Source organism: Micromys minutus, assembly GCF_963924665.1.
Source record: "Micromys minutus genome assembly, chromosome: 23".
Lineage (NCBI taxonomy): Eukaryota > Metazoa > Chordata > Mammalia > Rodentia > Muridae > Micromys > Micromys minutus.
The window spans coordinates 41,929,235-41,943,352 of NC_137958.1; the positions used below are offsets into that span (position 1 = coordinate 41,929,235).

Below are 14,118 nucleotides of genomic sequence, written 5' to 3' on the forward strand. Positions count from 1 at the left end.
ACCTAAATATGTGATCTTTTTCTTTATCAGAATCTGTAGCCAATAGTTTACATATGGTCTCCTCTTTGGTTAGCTGATGAAGTTTTCCTTCCAATGGATTTAGAGTCAGAGAGAGAAAGTTGAAGATCTGAAAAATGTTCCAAGTCATTCAAATATAGTTATAATTACTATTATCCCTTATGCTGAAAAGAAAGTGAACATGCCATTTTTCTCTATAAGGAAAATTCTAACAAGGTGAGTGGTTTAAGATTTATAACTATTTATCCTGAAAAAAAAAAAACCCTTTTGTAAAACCAACTAGATGCTTCCTGAACCTAAAATAATAATAGAAGTACACCAATTCAGACGTTTAAAAATAAAGGATAGTGATTAATATTTCAAGATGGTATAAAGCATTTTAGACCATTATTTATAAACAGTAGGGCAATGCTTGCTGCAAGAGTAGTCAGCATGAGTATGTGCCGTATGTACAGACCCTAAGTGCATCTCAGAGCAGTCGATGCCTCTCACAGCATCACGTCCAGGAACAGAACAAGACTTTGCTATCTTCATATCTCTTTAGTGACTGTAATACCAATGCTTCCATTTAAAAGATGAAGAGTCTAGCAAAACAAAGTTTCATTACCTGCTCGGAGAATAAAGTCTAAAGTAATTAATAATTGCTCAAAATGCTATTGTTATACTTAGGAACTGTGACAAATGACATAAAAATTCTCCATGAAAAAAATGATGGCACAGAAAGTTCACAGGTGAATACCTCGAGATGTTTATTTCTTTTCGCAATCTCGCTTGGTGTCCTGCCATCTTTGGTCTGTAGCATTTTATTAGCTCCAAGTTCAAGCAACTTCAGAATTACATTTTTATGGCCCTGCCGTGCTGCCCATGTTAAGGCCTGTGAGTGTGGAAAAGAAGACTGTTTAAAAGGGCTTCATGTGACACAGATAAGAAGTATTTTCACCGGTATTTATGGCACAGTAAAAAGGAGAATATAGCTAATTAGCAGAGTGACGCAATCTCCTCATTGCACAACATAATGTAAACATACGTCCAGCTGTACTTACAGATTGTACTTGAACCAAACACTGCTTTACGCAGTTAAGTAATGTCATGGAAGGAAGAACTTATCTGCTACTACAGATGTTTTCTCTGAAAGAATTTGTGTTCGTTTTCCTGAGGCCTGGTTTTGTTGTGTGTTACAGCCTCTTTTATCAAGGGTCAGAGTCCCTTCCTTCTGTAAGCTCTGCCCATCACAGTGTTCTCACCCACCCCAAGCCTTTACAACTTTTCTTATCTCTTTGACAGTAAACATCAACCAAACCAAACTAGCCATTTGTGTAGGTGCTTGATATACTAGCAAAGTGTCAATGTCTCAGAAATGAAGTCAACACTGAAAAGCATTTCTCACAGTATAACCATTCTCATCCTGGGCGTTAACTTCGGCTCCATGAGCAACAAGCAGAGCAACCACCTGAGTGTGGCCATCTCGGGCAGCATACATGATTGGAGTCATAAGTCTCCTAAGAGAAGAAGAAACACGTGTTCATGTTACTGCTAGCAGCCGTTCAGTTTCATAGACATATTCACACACAATATCATCAGCAATGTTTTAAGAGAAAAGAGAAGGCAATAAGAGCTTTTAATGTAGCAAGTAATTTTTAAAACCATAATTGAGTGTCATAGGTTTATCACCCACGCTCCAGACTCCATGCCCAGATAGCCAACACAAATTTAACTTTATTTTTTGTGCATACCTTCTCTTTTGATATTTGTCTCATCAGCATTGTGTATTTTGACCTTTGGTTCTGTCTGGATGGGGGGATGGGAGGAAGGGAGAGAGGCAAGGGGGGGAGGGAGGAAGGAGAGAGAGAGAGAGGAAAGGAGGAAGGGAGGGCAGGAGGGAGGGAGGGGGGGCACTTACAGTACTTACACTATACCTTATAGTGAAGAAGTGCACACACATTAATTTAAGTAATTCCTACTTTCTAATACGAGTAAAAAATTTACACCTACCTCTTGAATTTAATCAGAAACCCCATTTTGCTTATGCTGGGAATCTACAGATGGAAGACACAGATGCGACCTCCATTTAACTGGACTTCCTCATGCCTTACTCTAGTCTACTATCATCCTATTGTAGTTTAGGATAGCATTTTATCTTGAGTAAGAAGAGCATTCTCTAATCCAGAAAGAAATCAAACCATTCATTTGCCAAATACTTAAGTATTTTCTGGGAAATATTAGTGGTTTCTGTATAACTTATCACTTCCTCATGTTAGAGTCTCAATCTATCTACTCCTGGAATTTAGTTTCTGGGGCCATTCAAAGGAGACGTGAATAATTCTATTTGCTGTATATGAGTGGAACATAAATATAATATGTCTTAAGGGAGATCTGACATTCTGGGCCCAGTGCTTTGGAGTCACCCACATTATCTGACTTACGTATGAACAACTTCAGAGATGAATAACATATGGAACAATCTATGAATCCCATATTGTGACTTGAAGTTAGTGTTTCTATTCACATTACTTATGTTGAGGTTTAGTAGCTGGACATGTCCTGAATGTCACTCCCTCACACCAATAATTTTATCAAAACCACTGACCCGTGTCTCTTTTGCTTCTCTAGATTTTAACTTCAAATGTTAAGTTTTTAAGTTCCAGGAGGCATTATTTTCTATTTTATACTCAGATCTTCTTATGTAATCATGATTTTAAAAGCAGTTTCTGCTATTCTCCTTTAGCAATTTTGTGTACCATGAAAACTGTCAGTTCTTTACCCACATCTGGGAAAGCACTATTCTCTCTTTTGTCTCTAGGCATTGTCTCATTGTTGAAACAGTTCAGATTAGAAACATCAAGTATATTATCAAGTAGGTCTACTGGTTCCCTCTAGTGGTCAGTAAATCACTGGAGGGAATGAGTCTGAACTAAATGGATGAGGAAAAACTTAGACCAGACACTGAGTCCTGCTAGGATCTCACTTTAAATGTCCGTGGTGTCCCTGACAAGAAAAAGTTTTGAGTTCCCATATATATGTCAAAGTATTTTAGATTCACTCTTAGATTATGAAAGACTAGATACATAATTTCAGGTTCAAAATGCAAAATTCAAGATGTCTTCTTCCCTATACAGTTGTTAACTTGTCAAATAATGATCATTACTTTCTCACAAGTTTGATATGAAATTTCTTTAATAAGTTCTAAATTTCTTTAATCTATTTTGAAGCTGTGACATACCTATGTATTTTAATTCTTAATTAAAACATGTTACTTGCTTAGTTTGTTTTTCTTACTGCTGTGACAGAAACAATTTAAGGTGGGAAGGGTTTATTCTGGCTCACAGTTCAAGGGTACCCTTCATGGAGTGAAGCATGGTGACCAGTCCTTGAGGCATCTGGTTACACCACATCGTCTGAACAGCCAAGGTGAATGCTAATGCTTCCCTTCCGGTCTGAACCAGTGCCCTGAGAAGACCTTGGACCCTGGTTCCGCACTCATTCCCACAACACCCAGAGGAAGCCCATCTCCCAGCTGCTTTAACACCCCCAGGATTACAGGTGCTCTAACACGCCCAGGAACACAGGAGCACAGAGGAAGTTCCACTCCCAGGAGATTGTTTCACACCCAGGAGCCCTGGAACTCTGATGCACTCAACTCTGATCACAGTTGAGGCCACAACGTCTTCCCCAACACCCAGCATAGCTGGGACCCCCACAGAAACCAGGGAAACACAAACCCCTGTCCAGCCAGAGGCACAGGGTCCTTCCAGCTTGTATCTGTGCCCGGAACAAACTCATAGCTCTGCCCCCGCCCCCCACTCCTGCAACACCCAGAGAAAACTTGACTCCCAGGAGCTCTGACACACCCAGGATCCCAGGATCCCAGAATCACAGAGACAGCTAGACTCTGAGGAGTTCTGATATAACTAGAATCACAAGAAGAACAGGCTCCAGTCAGACACAGCTAGGGCAGGTAGCACTAGAGATAACCAGATGGTGAGAGGCAAGTGCAAGATCATAAGCAATAGAAACCAGGGCTACTTGTCACCATCAGAACCCAGTTCTCCCACTACAGCAAGTCCTGAATACCCCAACACAGAAAAGCAAGATTCCTATTTAAAAATCATATCTCATAATGATGATAGAGGACTTTAAGAAGGACATGAATAACTTCCTTAAAGAAATACACAACCAAATAGGTAAAGAAATTGAACAAAAACCATCCAGGATCTAAAAATGCAAATAGAAACTATAAAGAAATCACAAAGGGAGAAAATCCTGGAGAAAGAAAACCCGGAGAGAACAGGAATCATAGATGCAAGCATCACCAGAAAATACAAGAGACAGAAGAGAGGGGATCCAAGAACCCCTCAGAACAACCATCATTCACAATCAAGTAGGCTTCATCCCAGGGATACAGGGATGGTTCAATATCTGGAAATCTATCAACGTAATCCACTATATAAACAAACTCAAAGAAAATAAGCCACATGATCCCCTCATTAGATCCCGAGAAAACATTTGACAAAATTCAACACCACTTCATGTTAAAAGGTTTGAAAAGATCAGGAATTCAAGGCCCATACCTCAACATAGTAAAATATACAGCAAACCAGTAGCCAACATCAAACTAAATGGAGAGAAACTTGAAGCAATCCCACTAAAATCAGGACCTAGACAAGGATGCTCACTCTCCCCCTACTTATTCAATACAGTACTGGAAGTTCTAGCTAGAGCAATTACATAACAAAAAAAAAAAAAAAAAAAAAAAAAAAAAAGGTCAAAGGAAAACAAATTAGAAAGGAAAAAGTAAAAATATCACTCTTTACAGATGATATGATAGTATATTTAATCGAACTCCAAAATTCTATCAGAGAACTCCTGCAGCTGATAAACAACTTCAGCAAAGTGGCTGAATATAAAACTAAAACAAAGTGGTATCATTCCTCTACTCACAGAATAAACGGGCTAAGAAAGAAATCAGGGTAATAACACTCTTCACAATAGTCACAAACAATATAGAACACCTTGGTATGACTAACCAAGGAAGTTAAATATCTGTATGAGAAGAACTTCAAGTCTCTGAAGAAATTGAAGATCTTAGAAGATGGAAAGACCTCCCATGCTCATGGATTGGCAGGATTAGTATAGTAAAAATGGCCATCTTGCCAAAAGCAATCTACAGATTCAATGCAATCCCCATCAAAATTCCAACTCAATTTTTCATAGAGTTAGAAAGAGCCATTTGCAAATTCATCTGGAATAGCAAAAAACCTAGGATAGTGAAAACTATTTTCAATAAAAGAACTTCCGGGGAAATCATTATCTCCAATTTCAAGCTGTATTACAGAGCAATCATGATAACTATATGGTACTGGTACAGAGACAGGACGGTAGATTAATGAAATAGAATTGAAGACCAGAAATAAACCCACACACCTATGGTCACTTGATCTTTGGCAAAGAAGCTAAAACTAACTCGAGGAAAAAAGACAGCATTTTCAACAAATGGTGCTGTTTCAACTAGCAGTCAGCATGTAGAAGAATGCAAATCGATCCATTCTCATCTCCTTGTACAAAGCTCAAGTCCAAGTGGGTCAAGGGTCCCCACATAAAATTCAACACACTGAAACTAATAGAAGAGAAAGTGAGGAAGAGCTTAGAACACATAGGCACAGGGCAAGTTTCCTGAACAGAACACCAATGACTTATGCTCTAAGATCAAGAACTGACAAACGGGACCTCGTAAAATTGCAAAGCTTCTCTAAGACAAAGGACACTGTAAATAGGACAGAATGGAAACCAACAGATTGGGAGAGGATCTTTACCAACCCTATGTACGATAGAGGGCTAATATTCAATATATACAAAGAACTCAAGAAACAACTCCAGAAAAATCAAATAACCCTATTAAAAACAGGGTACAGAACCAAACAAAAAATTCTCAACTGAAGAATACCGAATGGCTAAAAAGCACCTAAAGAAATGTTCAACATTCTTAGTCATCGGGGAAATTCAAATCAAAACAACCCTGAGATTTTACCTCACACCAGTCAGAAAGACTAAGATCAAAACCTCAGGTGCACAGCAGATGCTGGTGAGGATGTAGAGAGAGAGGAACACTCCTCCATTGTTGGTGGGACTGCAAGCCTGTACAACCACTCTGGAAATCAGTTTGGCAGTTCTTCAGAAAACTGGCCATAGTACTTACTACTTGAGGACCCATTATTCCATAACTGAGCATATACCCAAAAGTTGCTCCAACATAAAACAAGGACACATGCTTCAAGTCTACTATGTTAATAGCAGTCTTATTTATGTAGCCAGAGGCTGGAAAGAACTCAGATGTCCTTCACCAATGGAATGGATACAGAAAATGTGGTACATCTACACAATGGAGTACCACTCAGCTATTAAAAACAATGACTTCAATGGATGGAACTAGAAAATATCATCCTGAGTGAGGTCACCAATCAAAAAGAACACACATGGTAGGTACTCACTGGGAGGTGGATATTATCCCCAAAGCTCAGAACACCCAAGATACAATCCACAGACCACATGAAGCTCAAGAAGGAAGACCAATATGAGGATGCTTCAGTCTTTCTTAGAAGTGGGAACAAAAATATTCTCAGGAGGAAATAGGGAGACAAAATTTGAAACAGAGACTGACGGAAAGGTCTTCTAGAGACTGCCTTATATACAGCCACCAAACCAAGACAATACTGCTGATGCCAAGAAGTGCTTGCTGAGAGGAGCCTGATATACTGTCTCCTGAGAGGCTCTGCCAGAGACTGACAAATACAGAGGTGGACGTTCACAGCCAATCACTGAGCTGAGAACAGAGTTCCCAATGGAAGAGTTAGAGAAAGGACTGAAGGAACTAAAGGGGCTTGCTACCCTACAGGAAGAACAACAATATCAACCAACCAGACCCTTCAGAGCTCCCAGGAACTAAATCACAAACCAAAGAGCACACATGGAGTTGACCCATGGCTCCAGGTGTGTATGCAGCAGAGCACATCAATGGGAGGGGAGGCCCTTGGTCCTGCCAAGGCTCAATGCCCCAGTGTAAGGAAATGCCAGGGTAGGTATCTGGTTGTGGGCGGGTGGTGGAAGAGTACCCTCAAAGAAGCAGGGTGAGGGGGTGTTCCAGAGGGTAAACAGGGAAAGGGAATAATATTTGAACTGTAAGTAATGAAAATATTCAATAAAAAACAGACACAAACGGGACATTTAAAAAGAATGCTAATGCTTAGTTCTCCCTTCCTTTTCACTTGGAAAGGGAATTTCCAGCGATGGAGCTGTGTCACCTGGTTAGGGTATGTCCTCCCGTCTCAGCTCACCTGGGAGAGAACCCCCTTACAAACACGCCAAGGAATTTGCCTTCCAGGCAAGTTTAGATACTGTCATGTTGACAATCAATATTAACTATTATACTCAAAAATACATTTGATACGGCACAAATGTTTTCTCATGGCAGCAAAGACTTCCTTACTGTTTAGTAATGCATGTTACGATTCCTGGCCATTAGTGCTTCAAGGGCAGCACATCTGCCTTCTATTTTTTTCTGGAACCTTTTCCTGAGTTGACGTCAGCTTTCTGGAAGCTTATTAGACAGACAGTAGAACTTCTGACAATATTCTTTTTGGTCTGTATATTTTCTTTACAGATCACCTGTTGTGTGACATTCTAGACAATTCCTTCCCATCTCCCCAGCCTGGCTCACTTCACACTACACAGCTGTATAACTGTGCTGCACTGTCACGCCAGTACTGGCCTCAGTTGCTTCACAAAGCCTACCTGCTAGTCTGTGGCAGCACCTCTTCATTCCTCAGAGCCATAAGGTCCTTGTCTCCGTCTCCTAATTTCCCCTTTTCTAGTCTCAGTCACTTTTCTTGACTTTGCTCTCCATGTTTAGTCTGGATGCTGCTCTTTTTTCTTTTTTGTCCAGTGGCTATGTGAGGCTGCGGTAAGATGCCCCACCCTTGAGAGACAGCACAGCAGATTTGATTTCAGGTATTGCCTTCCTGTCATTCTTCAGGGATGTGCCCTCTAAGGCCAGAAACATCCCTTCTTGTTTTAAATAGAACTTCCCATTTTTAATTTTTAATGTATTGTTCTAAATAAAATATTAAAATATTTAGTTATTTAATATTTAAATTTGCTGTAAGAGGTCAAGGCATATCCTCACATTAGTATGTTAAGGCCATAAATCTATTTTTCCCAAGTCATTTCATTAGTCAGACTTTCTTCTAGAAATTTTAGAATATTTTATGAGGTTGATATAATCCCCTTGGTTCTTTGAATAGACAATTTAATTTTACAAAATTATATCAAATCCCTTGTAACAATTCTCATCTCAGCAAAGAAATGAGTCAACTTACTCAGTCTTATGCAATATAATTTAAAATTATCTTTATTAGGTCCTTCATTTTTCTTTTACCCCCATCTCTGGACATTAACATTTGCTCTCTAGCATGGGAATCTAAGACATCACTGTACTTTCAAGATAGTCAGTTTGTAAACTGGAAATCACCTGAATTTTGCACATTAGCATTAGTAAATGATAACATTTTATTTCTATTATTTCTAATTGTTTCCAAGCCATTATTTTGGAATTACCAAGTGTAAACGTAATATACTCTTAACATTATAGTTTTGTTAACCCCTTCATAACGGAAAGCAAATGGCTAAGGGCTTTATCAGAAGCAACAAAGTTTAATGGCTTCGGTCAGTGTTTATTACTTTTCTTGTTTAGTTAACAGAGAAAATCCCTTTATCTTTGTGAGCACACATACATGTGCCATCGTTGTATCATTCGATAGTTAAACAATGTGAAAATTGCCGCAGATGATACATAAATGAAGAGCTGTTCTGTGGAAGGAAATGAGAATTTAGTGTTCTAATACACACCTGGATGTCAGTCAGCGTCAGAGTTAGAGTTTAAGCAGTAAAGTCATCTAGTCTAGTTTTAAAGCTAGCCTGTGTGCACTGTATCATAAATCATTTTTCTGAAACTTATTAAGTCTGACTTCTGGCTATTTCATTTCAAAAAACGTCCACTAGAGGGCAACAAAACCCAACTTTATGGGAATATTCATTCCTGATGATGTACCTACTACTTTGTATTACAAATTAAATGGTTGGTTTGTTTTCAGGTACATATTTTATGGACATTTAAGTATTATTTACTTTTAAAATATATATTTACAAGTGTTGTCAGAAGACTAAAGAAATAAGCATGACTGGGGCAATGATAAAGTACTAGGAACTGGACATCTCCTTCCAAGAACAGAATAGTTTTAGATCAGCACTGGAAGGTGGGGTGTGTATGTGCTACAATATGGTGGAACGTTGTAGTCTGTATGTAGTTTGAGAGTTCACTAAAACACATTCAAGTTCTGCAAGCTGGTTTCCATCTCCAGGGAAGATACTGTGGGACCTTCAGTAGTGGGGCATTGTGAGAGGCCCTCTGGTTAACTGGGGAAAGCTCTTGAAGATGACCAGGATGTTCTTTTGAGAATCATACTAAATTTCATGGAGACTGTTACAAACCTTGATCCTGGCCATATGCATACACTGGTTTCCAGTTTGAGGTGAGATTTCTGCTGGCACATGACATTCCTCCATCTGTTTGTCATTAACTATATAGACCCTTAGAGAACTAAACTATTATGGAGTTGCCACTCCTTCAAACCTGTATAATATGTGAGACTTATAACCATACTTCAGATAGACAATGTTCTGGGAAAGAGAAAATATTAACTTAGAGAGCTGAACTTCAGGGGGGGCTGACAGAAACTAGAATTTCTGAAACATGCGCACACACATTTCCCTCTTGTATTCGTAAGAAATTCAGATCTCTGTACTTTAAGCAGCAAGCACTTACAACTAAGCTACCTCCCATAGCACTAATTATTATGTTTAAAAAACAAGTAGCCAGAGGCAAGTGGATCTCTGAGTTTGGGTCCAGCTTGATCTACAGAGTGAGTTCCAAGAAAGCCAGGGTTACAGAGAAAAACCCTCTCCTGACACCTACTCCACCCCTTCCCCCCCAAAAAAGAGGGAAGAGAAAGTAATATTTGTCTATTGCTTGTTTTTCATTTTTGTGGTGTTGTTCTTATTTTTGTTTGGTTTTTGAAAGAGAGAGGGAAAAGAGGAGGGAAGGAGGAGAGAGGAAGGGAAGGAGGAGAGAGGAAGGGAAGGAAGAAAGAGGCAAGGGAGAGAGAAAGGGAGAGACAGAAAGAAATGCAAATGACCAAGTATGGTGGGTAGGGAAGTGGGTAGGATTTAGGGAGGAGTTGAGGAAAGAGAAAACATCAAATACAGTGTATAATAACATTTTTAAAAGAAGAAAAACTAAAAGAAAAAATTAGAGAAATGACATTTATCAGAAATTATAAAACTAAAATGTAAGAAGTTAATCACGTTAATAGCAGATGCACTAAGAGCACAGATTTAGTGATAAGGAAAATACATCAGGAGAGAACTTTCATTGTAAAATGTGAAAGAGATAAAAAAAAAGTATCAAAAGGGAAAGAGTGTTAGTAAGCAAACAGCATATGAGGTAATGGAGTTTATAACAACCACAGTGAAGAGAATGAGATTAAGACAGTATCTTACCGACTGATAATTTCCCAAAACTAATAGAAGACTTAGAGAAGCCTTATTCATAAGTGACAGATGAGCTGCTCTTCACTGTTTAAAAACTACCTGTTCTAAGGAGAATGTTCCTGGAGGAGGAGTGTGGGAAGGATGGGAAAATAGTATCTTGTGGCAAGAACCCCCTTTCTATAGATTCTAGCACCCAGGACTAGGGTTATGAAGGAAGCCCTAAAAGATCAATCATATGAACAATGACTTTTCAATAGAAACAGCAGAGGCCAGGAAGCCAGAAAGGTTTAAGAAAGCAGTAGTTAACCTAGGTATGGAATAGAGAGATTCAGGTTATATATGTATTATACATGTATTATAAATGCACAGCGCTGGTGAGACGTCTCTGTGCACAAAGGCACCTGCTGCTGTGCGATGTAAGAACACACAAGTAAGGAAGGGTAGAAGAGAACTAGAGACACAATGTTGTCCTCACCTCCACAGAGATGCTGTCACATGTACTCAAGCAGAGATAACATACACACACAACTTTACAAAAAATACTCATGGAATTAGCTTTTAGGGTCTCAGGTTTAGGTTGTTGTTTTTTTAATCTTTGATCTTGCAATGAAGATGCAAAAGCAAGATTTAATTATATTGTTCTTCAGCTCTAAACATGGCAGAGGTATGCAGTGAAAATGGAATCTTTCTTATCTGAATATGCACTCTTTTATTTTCTCAAATCAGGAACTTTTGTATTTGAAATGCTGCTCTAAGTACTGAAAAAAGGAAACTTATGCACAAGTTTTAGAAAGGCAAAAGTGTATTTCCAGTTGCTGTAATTCCAGATCTCGACATGCAAGGAAACATGAATAATTACTAGAGGGAATGAGGTCAGCTGTAGAACTGAGTTTGTGTCTTCTAGTAAATGTGTTAGTGTGCCTGTGTGTACACACAAAGCATTGTGTATGTATACAATGTTTCATGCACAAACTAATACATAAAAAAGAAATAAAACAAAATGAAATTTGTAGTTGCTATGATTTTTAAAAAGCAGATTAAATATAGTAGAATTGGAAAGATTAAAAAGTACAAAGGAAATTGTGACTATGGCTAGAATAGCTAGCTCCTTTAAAAAGGCCAGGAGAGCGGGGCGTGCAGTGCACAGCTGTAATCACAGCTTAAAAACACAAAAAATTAAAACCAGAACAAACATACAGTATCTTCAAAGAATTAAAAATAAGACTATTTAAAAAAGACTATCTTTTTCCAAAGAAAGAACAGAGGATCCAACAACAGAAAGTCTTGACAAGTATTAAGGTAACTTTCTTTTTTTTAATTAAACATTTTTAATTGGGTATTCTCTGTATTTACATTTCAAATGTTATCCTCTTTCCCCCCACTCCTATCCCCCCCCCTTCCCTTCAACTTGTTTCCATGAAGGTGTTCCCTCTCCCAATCACCCTCTCCACCTCAGCACCATGGCATTTCCCTACACTGGGAAAAAGTACCTTCACTGGACCAAAGGCCTCTCCTCCTATTGACACCAGACAATGCTATCCTCTGCTGCATATGCACCAGGGGCCATGGGTCTCTCCATGTGCATTGGTTGGTGTTTTAGTCCCTGGGAGTTCTGGAGGGTTTCGTTGGTTGATATTGTTCTACCCATGGGGTTGCAAACACTTTCAGATCCTTCAGTCCTTTCTCTAACTCCTTCATTGGGGACCCCATGCTCAGTCCGCTGGTTAGCTGTAAGCATCCTCAACTGTATTTACATGACGCTGAGGAGGCATCCATATCTGGCTCCTGCCAGTAAGCACTTCTTGGCATCAGCAATAGTGCTTGGGGTTGGTGGCTGCATATAGGGTGGATCTCCTGGTAAGGCAGCCTCTGAATGATCTTTTCTTCAATCCCTGTTCCTCTATTTGTCCCTGTATTTCCTCCCATGGTTGTTTTGTTCTCTCTTCTAAGAAAGACTGAGGCATCCACTTTCTGGCCTTCCTACTCTTTGAGCTTCATAATTTCTGTGAATTGTTTCTTGGGTATTCAGAGCTTTCTGGGGCTAGTATCTGCTTATCAGTGAGTGCATACCATGTGTGTTCTTCTGTGTCTGGGTTACCTCACTCAGGATATTTTCTAGTTCCATCCATTTGCTTAGGAATTTCATAAAGTCATTGTTTCTAATAGCTGTAGTACTTCATCACATTCATGGTCTTTTCCCACTGGTTACTGTTACTTACATATATCCATATATACAGACACACTGATTTCTAAAAGGAATGTGATTCCTGACTGACACAAAATACCGCGCAGAATGACGAACACCAAGGAAGATAACTGTGTGGGGAAATTAAAAGTTAACAGTATAACTGCTAGCACACTCAAATAATAACTGAATTGTGATTGTCCAACCTGACAATACACACAAAAAACCAATTAAAGCAGTCTAAGTTTCCCACCCTATCCATGAATTGATAAAAGCACTAATTTCCAGTAGACTTTAATAAGCAAAGAATCAGTGCTGTAATTTCTAGGGTAGCCACTCAAAGAACAATGAGAGAACAAATAACTGACAAGACAGGAAGTTGAATAATAACGATAACAACCTGGATTCTCAATCCAAATGAGAAGAAAAGTGCAGTCACTAAATGATAGATACATCAGATGACAATCCAAATGAGAAATCAATAGCATCAATTAACGTCCACTTAAAAGGAAAGCTATCCTTCTTATCTTAAACGAAAGCAAATAAAGTCAAGCTGTAGCAATACACACGTTATACAACTTACGTATATGTTGGCAAGGATGTAAAGTGGATGACCTTCCAGACAGCTCACAGTGTGAACTAGCAAACAGTTTTCTTTTGTTTTGAGGATTCTTTCTTTATCCATTTTAAATGTATTAATTTTTTAAAGTAATCTACTTCTGGAACTCCTTTACAGCATCAGTATGCTTATCTTTGTCTAGATAACATTTGGGCCCTGCTCTCTAGCAAGGAATAGTTCAAAACAGAATAACACCTTCAGGATGTGGTGTTTTTATTATAAAAAAAGCTCAAAATATAAATAACATTATAGAGTTAGAAAAACATAAAGTGGACACTCAAATCTTAAAAATCTGTCTCATGAGGTATGATGTATGATACAAGAATGTCAAATTACACATGACTTAATGCTGTCAAAATGGTAATGTTAAGTAAGGACAGTGTACTTGCAATATAAAAAATTTCAAACAAAGATAAAATTATTAAGAATTGACAGAAAGATCCCGTGTTTTTGAGTGAACAAAAAACATTGTGCATGTAGACATTTGCATGGAAATGTATTTCTGATTTGAAAGGATTGAGGATCTTCATTAAACTATTTAGCTGCTATCTCTCAAAGAATGGGTTTCTTCAGTCATGGAGCTCATGAACCTATTTGTTATTTAAATATTCACAACAAGATGTGTCAAATATTTACACGAAGGTTTGAAAAGAAACATCAGAAAGTAAGATGGTGATTGACAGTAATGTTTCCTAAG

At 38.5% G+C, this 14,118-nt stretch overlaps 1 protein-coding gene across 2 annotated transcripts in view; it reads right to left on the bottom strand.

Moving 5' to 3' along the window:
• Positions 1–14,118, bottom strand: part of ASZ1 (ankyrin repeat, SAM and basic leucine zipper domain containing 1) — a gene marked incomplete at both ends in the record, with an annotated part of 40,744 nt that overhangs the window by 13,535 nt on the left and 13,091 nt on the right. For both annotated transcript variants that reach the window (XM_080936103.1, XM_080936104.1), the window contains 3 exons: positions 3–127; positions 758–892; positions 1,406–1,517. In XM_080936103.1, the coding sequence (XP_080792229.1) occupies positions 3–127; positions 758–892; positions 1,406–1,517 (372 nt within the window). The remainder of the gene's footprint in view (positions 1–2; positions 128–757; positions 893–1,405; positions 1,518–14,118) is intronic.